Source organism: Kryptolebias marmoratus, linkage group LG24 (genome assembly GCF_001649575.2).
Source record: "Kryptolebias marmoratus isolate JLee-2015 linkage group LG24, ASM164957v2, whole genome shotgun sequence".
Lineage (NCBI taxonomy): Eukaryota > Metazoa > Chordata > Actinopteri > Cyprinodontiformes > Rivulidae > Kryptolebias > Kryptolebias marmoratus.
This window is the reverse complement of record NC_051453.1, coordinates 15930483-15937899: the sequence shown is the minus strand read 5'-3', so window position 1 is coordinate 15937899 and position 7417 is coordinate 15930483. Positions and strand designations below refer to the sequence as shown.

Below are 7417 nucleotides of genomic sequence, written 5' to 3'. Positions count from 1 at the left end.
AAGCTCAATAAAGATACACTTTTTCTCAAACAACTGACATTCTGGCGTTTTGAGGAGCTAAAAACACGAGCAACAAACCCATTCGGATCAATAAAATCGCTCAGTTCAGTGAAACCTGTTAGAATGTAAGTATGTTTTACTTCATTCAAGTTCTTTTTAGATAAAAGAAAACTTGTTTTTGGAGAAACTAAACTGGGTTATACTTTTAAGTATTTGAAGTGATGTTTGACTTTTCGCTCAGTGCATCAGCACATTTAAGAATTACTGTAAGAAAAAAAAAAAGCCTAAAACCTGGTGGAAACTGAATTAACCGGGTTGCGGTGGAGCTTTGGTCAGCATATTTTTCAACCTAAAATCTAAGCTGAACATTTCGGTTGATCATCTGCAAACAGCAGCGTGTTCATAGGAGCAGGTGCTCAGCAAAGTTATGGTTTTATGTCAACTGAACCTTTGTGGTGATGCAAAACAGGCAATAAAAGTAGGGCGCACAAGTACTGAGACAAATGTTCAAAGTTTCTGCTTCGCCACTAAACTAGGTTAGTGGCCTCTTTAAGATGCATGACTTACATGACACAGATCACTTCAGACAGAAGCATGTCACAAAGCAAGCAGCAGAACCTTGGTGAGGGCATCACTGACTTGTATCTTGATAAGAAAACCTTGAAATGTTGGCATTCTGGTGAGTTTTATCCAAGTTGGTTTAAAGGGTCTGATGTAAAATGACTGGAACTCTTCAGTATTCTTGAAGCTTAGATTTGTTGAAGACTGTCTAAACCTCATGACCTCGGTCTGGTTTTACTCATAGAAAAATATTGTGGTATTTTTTTTTTTTTATGTCTGACTTGGTGAATGTGTCAGAGGACGCCTGCACTTTTGGAAAGGTTACTAACAGGAAAACCTGCAGTGAAAAAGGTGAGAAGATCAACTAAACCGCTCCTCCTCATGTCGGCCAGCACCCTGCTCTGCTCCTGGACACTGATGGACATGGCGGCATCTATTATTTTAAGAACAAAACTTTCCCCGGTTCATGATGAAGAAACCATGTGCCGTTTAAAGTGACAGCACAGTTTGTTACCAGCTGCTGAATGGGCTCCTCCAGTCTGACAGAGATGAGCTGAGATGAATCTCTCGCTAACCGTTTGGAGACACATGATCTTGTTTCTCACTTTGTCCTTCCAGGGTGAGTTAATACAGCTCATAACTGTTTGTTTTTGTTTAAAATATTATTCAGTCCTGATCATCGTTGCTGTGGTTTTGAGTTTTAACTTGTGCTGCTGTCACAGTTTGCTCTGCTTTTAGACAAGCAGTCTAATAGTCCGAAAAAATGTCTGTTTCAGCTCAGTTAGAAGTTGGTTTGTCATGCTGTCTTGGACACTTCTGGTTTTTTATCATCAAACTTAGTCTCATGTTCCTCTCTTCCTGATAGGTTGCCCTGCTGACTGCGAGTGCTTCATCCCCCTCGGCACCCTGACAGTCGAACCAGCTGCGCTCTTTCTCCTGGGCTCAAACCTGACGGTGTACTGCCACATCAGTGAATGTGAATGGAGGTATAAACTTAACACAATATACACCACAAAATGCTGTTTTGTTCTCTTCTTCCTGTGTGGAAGGTGCTTTGAAAGGTTTGGTTCATTTGCAGCTTTCTTACTGACTTTCAGCTACAAAATAACTCTGGAGCTGAACGGCAGGAATGTAATTCCGTCCAAAAGAATCAACTGCACCACAAAGATGTTCTACCTGCCCCGTGTTTCGGTGCCTCGGTCCTCAGTGGTCTGCAAGATGAGGCGCAATCAGCTGTCAGCTCTAAACGTTGTGAATGGAAAGGATCTACGAGCTGGACGTATGTACATTTTACTGTAAAGTAACTACAAAACACTGCTTCAGTCTGTTTGCTCTTATGTTAAAAGAGTAGTTTAGATCTTCTAAAGTGGAGTTCTGTGGGAAGGTTAGGAGCAATCAATATCTTACCTGCTGTAGGTAGCTCTTTGAACAGCCTCAGTTTGGAGAAACCGACCATAAAATGACTTTACAAACCTTTAGCCTTCACTGTGTAATGTGATTATTTACTCTTACTTGTGATAATAGTGGCAGCAGCAGCTAGCTCTCACATTTCCAGTGTAGACTGGGTCACTCCTGGCAGGAATAGAGTATTTCTGGCTGAATGGCAATGTAATACGAAGCTGTCAGTGATGTTAAGGTTGATAAAATAGTCTATGAATGAACTGCTATGTAGTGTTTGAGTCTGGAGTTGTTTTTTTAAAAACTGTACCTACTGACTTTCATTTTGCTCAGGTCATCAATCCATTGCCTCTCATGGGTGTGGTTCTCTTTTAATCAGAAAATGCTGTTTTGGGCTAAAATGTGACAAATATTTATGACTGATGACTGATATCCATAAGTGGGAGTATGCATCTAAATAGGGTAGTGTAAGTCCACCACACATTTACTGGCAAATCTCTAAAGTGTGGGCTCTAACATCTTAAAACAAGGGCACAGGGAAATTTCCAATCTGCTCCATTGTTTTTAAAGATTTGACAAATGGAAATATTTGTAGTTGATCAAAGACAGTTTTGTGGTAATTATAGGCTTTTTTTGGGGTGGTAATTATGCTACCAGTTAAATAAAGTTGACTAATATTCAGTTTTAAGTTTCTGTATGCTGAGCAGATGTACTGAAGCTTGAAGGGAAACTGAATTCAAAAGGCAGGAAAGTATCAAAATTTTAGGCAATAGCAAAATGTTGCAATCAAGGAACCAAAAACCTTGGGAAGAATAATGTGTCAGAAAGGTTTTCAATCTCTACAACTGTAAAAAAAAAAAAAAAAAAAAACTTTGTTTTCCATTTTGTGTCATTGAAGTTCCTCCTGACAAACCTGTAAATGTTAGCTGTGAAACAACACAGCACTCAGATCTGATAGACTGCTCCTGGGAGAGAGGACAGGAAACCCACATATTCACTTTCTACAACGTCTCACTCTGCAGGTAATGTGTTTCACTTTTGATTCTTGTTTAGTTATTTCTGTTTGACCTCATATCAAGACTTGCTTTTGACCTATTTCTTTCTTTTTCATAGGGCGAATGGGACACAGATCCATTCAGATCACACCAAAAATGGTGACAAAGTCATCTTACCTCGAGAAATATTGGATGAAAACACTAAATACCTGTTTGTGGTCACTGCTTACAACCACTTTGGAGCATCACAATCCGATCCTTATATCTTTTGCATCAAGGATTTAGGTAACACTGTGGAGGGTGCATCTACACAAGCACATTTGCATTTTTTTTTAATTTTACCAGAATGTTCAAGTTTCTAAATAAGTCAGTCATCCTGCCATGTCCTTATTCAGTTGTTGTTCTGCTCAGTTTGACTAATTTGACTTCCAGTTGGGTTTCTGCTGATGTAATTTATCTCTTAAGGGGAAAGGTTTCCTCACTTCTCCCCCTTCAGTCACTGTTTGAATGAACATGTTGAGCTTACTCAGCAGACCTAACTTTATCACACACTTGTTGTGAAGATTGTTTTTGGAGACCTCACCAGCTGCGTGTGCGCATTACTTCTGTGTTCCTTTGTGTTGCAGTAATACCAGAGACCCCTCATATAGTTCAGATGGACTTTGGAAACAGTTTTGCTTCTGCCACGCTGCGCTGGGAAACCTCAGAGTCTTCGGTGCGTCTCAGACCCCAAATCAGGCTGCGTGCAAATAACAACTCCTGGGTAAAATGATCTCAGAGCATCCACTTTATTCTCAACATCCGACTTTATCAGGCGGTGGCAAAATTCTCCTGATGCTTTCAGGAACTGAGAGACGGAGCAGAGCTCAGTGAGGGACTAATGCAGGTGAACAACCTGAGGCCCCTGACTGGATACGAGCTCCAGATCCGAACGTGTGGCTCAACATCCGGCTTTAAAACCACGTGGACCTCCAGATCTCGCTGCAGCAGATGGAGCCCGTCCCTGAGGAAGATGAGTCCTGGAAGAGGCGAGTGATGGGACAGAGATGGTCAGAGAGTTTTTTTTTTTAATGCTCGTTACAAATATGTGGTCTGTCTCATCTTCAGGTCCATCTCAGCAGCTTTATGTGTGGAGGATCTTAGCAGGCCGTACTTTAAATGGGCTAAAGAAAGTTACCGTTTTATGGAAGGTACTTTTTTTTTCTAGTAATAAACATATTATAGCACACAAAGTACTTTTGTGAGGTGCAGATTACAGACAGCTAAATAACCAAAAGAAATCACACACTCTCCAGCTGGTTATGCATGTTTTTTACTTTTACTTCACTCAAAAAATGCAACAGAAATGCACTTATTTGTCTGATTGCTAGCACAGGATGGTAAAAAAATGCTAAAACGTTTGTGTTTCGATGAAACAAGATTTAGACTTCTTGGTATTTGGATTTTATGAAGAATGAAACCAGTCCTCTAGGTTAAATAAAATAAATAAATATTTATTGTATAAACAACATGCAATGTAAGGATCTCTTTCGTACAGCCTCTGCCTCCAGAGGATTACAGTGGTGATCTGCTGCAATATAAAGTCCTTCTGGGTAACGACCATGAGGAGATCTGTGCTGCTGCTTCCAGCCAGTGTTCAGTTCAGGTACCAGCGGAGGTTCAGGCGCTGAGTGTCGTTGCAGTCACTTCATATGGGACGTCTCCTCCTGCTAATGTGGACCTCAGACATGCAGGTAAACTGATATCATAACGCAGTGATCAAAAATGTGCTTTACATTTTGAATTCTGTTTCAAACACTGAAATGTCTTCATTGTTCAGGTGTTTCAGTGCCCGTCCTGCGAGCGTTGACTCCTGCAGCTGCTGGCAGCTCTGTGCTCGTCTCCTGGGCTCAAACGTTTGGGGAAGAATTGTTGCACTTTGTGGTCGAGTGGGACAGTGTGCCTGCAGGAGAACTGCAGTGGAAAAAGCTGGGCAAAGACCTAAGAAACACATCGGTCTCAGGTATGATTATCATTCAGTCACAAGGAAAGCAACGTGTCCTCTTTCATCACACAAAATCAGACAAAAAAACATAAAATAAAGTTTATTACTGCAGAACAGAAATGCAAAAATGACACAAATAATGTAAAAGTTTGACTTTTAATCCATGAACTAAAGCAAAACATTTAGTTTTTCGTGCCAGCCGTGTTAAACCGTCCTGTGTGTTTTGGGTTTTGTTGAAAATGTGGTAAAGTGTAAGAGGCATGTTTGGTTTGTCTCTTGGACCGGTGAATAACTCTAAACCCACCTCCTGCCCAGCGGCAGCAGGGATGGACTCCAGCCTCTGTGACCCTAAACATTCAGGCTTTAAATGAAGAAAAACTGAATTACGTTCACGGTACCTCCCAAGATCTAAATGTTCTCCTCCACTGACACGTTTCATAAACAAGGAAATTGTTTTTTCTGAACTGGGACAGAGTTTGTATCAAGGATTCACATGATGCTAATTCACAGCTTCACAACCATCAAATTTAAAAGTTTGAATCTGAAATCAATAAATGTTCATGATCTAAATACCTCACTACAGTTTCCATTTGTAATCATTTCCTAATAAACAAATTAAAATTTGTTTTGTTTTTTAACTTTGTCAACCCTGAGGTTCACAACAAATCCACTATTAGTTTAATAATTAAGTAAATTGATCGACTTTATGACTTTATGTACAAGCCTTAAAATCAACAAAGGATTAGTGTCTTAATGAATATAACAAATAATTGTAATGTAATAGCTGGGGGTAAGTGTAAAAAACATCTAAGTGTGTTTTAAAGTAAAGGAAATGTTTTGTTAAAGTTTTTATTTTCACTATAAAACAATTTTTGTTTATTTGATGCTTGAATTCTTTTCTGGAGTATTTATTTATTTGTTTATTTATTTATTATCTTTCCTGAGGTTAAAACACACAAAAAAAATGTTGCATTCAGATGAACTTTAAAAGGTCATAAGTTCATTTTATTGTGACCTGAGTGGGAGGAATATGACCTGAAATAAACTGTGACATTAGAGAAGAAAAAGAAATTTCAAAAAAAACTGTTTGGGTTTCAACTAAAGACTAAACAGTGCCCTCTTGTGGCGTTTTATTATATTTCACTTTTTTGCTCTTTATTCAAACCGCAGGTTGTCCAGGAAGTAAAAACTGTATCATATTCTTAGTTTACCTAATTATAACACAACTAGTTTAATTTATTTCTAATACTTTTCAGGTTTGACTGCAGGTGTGAGGTATAATGTCTCCTTGTATGCTGTGACCACCAGAGGCGTGAGCGCTCCAACATCCAGCCTGATTTACTCCAAAGAAGAGAGTAAGATGGATGAACTCCACTTCTTTCTTCTTTATACAGTAGTAACACCACCTTTATAAAATCAGTGGAGGTTTGAACCAGTTCTTTTCTGTCTGTGTGCCTCAGAGCCTGTCTCTGGTCCCACCCTGTTCGTCCGGCTCCATGAGTCCAGGCGGGTCCTGGTCCAGTGGGACGAGCTCCCTGTGGACCAGCAAAGAGGCTTCATCACAAAGTACACCATCTACCTGCACACCCTGGACTCCAGCAGCACAGAGCACAGCGGTGACCACTTTAATATCATCATAAATATAAACGAAATGAGCATTTTTACTCTCCTGTCAGGTTTGCTCATTTGTTTAATATGTTTCAAAAGAACCACTGCATGCTGTGTGGTTTAACAGTCTAAAAACAACAAAAAAGTGTTTAACTCAGAATTTCTTCAAATCTTAACTTTCAAACTTTAAAGCAACACCATGGCCTAAATTTACCCAAGAAGTGACATTTTTTCCTCTGTATTTCCAAATCAAATGATATATACCAGAAGTTTGACAGAAGTAGTCAAAAAACCCATAAGATAAATGAAATAACATGTAAATGTGGGACTAATACAGCATCATATTCATGCTCTTTAAACAGGGCTTGTTTAGTTTATACACTCTTAACAGATTTAAAAAACTTAAACTTGTTCCTGATAATAAAAATGAAGGTTTAGGGTGTACCAGGGACGTGCAGTCAGGGGAGGCAGGTGAGGCAGAGCCTCCCCTGTCATCATGACAAGAAAAAAAAAATCATAACATAAAATGATTAGTAATATTTGTCCACTGATCTTTATGTATGAGTAATTTTCAAACATTTTTATGGTCCAAATCGCATTTTTATAGTCAAAATCGCTGAAATTGCATATTTCCTGTTCAAATATGAGGGTGAAACGCGAGGTGTGGCAGCAGCAAGCCGAGCTTCACCTCTGATTGCGCAATCCATCATAAACTGGGTTGATACATGCAATTGGCCCTTGCCTGTTGCCGTACCACTGCATGTCGCCAATATAATGGTTTATATAGCCTGATTTTCCACAGTCTGGCTAATGTCTTTAACCATTTACGTTTAATGTTTGTTAGTGACATATTTAGTTTTGCTGAGGGGAC

General features: G+C 39.3%; 1 protein-coding gene across 3 annotated transcripts in view; it reads left to right on the top strand.

Annotated features, from left to right (window-relative positions):
- The window catches only part of il23r (interleukin 23 receptor), an 18146-nt gene continuing 10729 nt past the window's right edge, over positions 1-7417 (top strand). Inside the window, exons 1-13 of one of the 3 annotated variants that reach the window (XM_017406836.3) lie at positions 1-125; positions 859-1180; positions 1427-1547; positions 1659-1840; positions 2858-2981; positions 3073-3239; positions 3581-3717; positions 3799-3982; positions 4062-4144; positions 4492-4687; positions 4774-4956; positions 6195-6293; positions 6399-6554. In XM_017406836.3, the coding sequence (XP_017262325.1) occupies positions 1120-1180; positions 1427-1547; positions 1659-1840; positions 2858-2981; positions 3073-3239; positions 3581-3717; positions 3799-3982; positions 4062-4144; positions 4492-4687; positions 4774-4956; positions 6195-6293; positions 6399-6554 (1693 nt within the window). In that variant the 5' untranslated portion in view covers positions 1-125; positions 859-1119. Of the gene's footprint in view, positions 126-330; positions 680-858; positions 1181-1426; positions 1548-1658; positions 1841-2857; positions 2982-3072; positions 3240-3580; positions 3718-3798; positions 3983-4061; positions 4145-4491; positions 4688-4773; positions 4957-6194; positions 6294-6398; positions 6555-7417 lie in introns of those variants that run through there. The other 2 variants (XM_017406839.3, XM_017406835.3) reach the window with 2 other exon arrangements.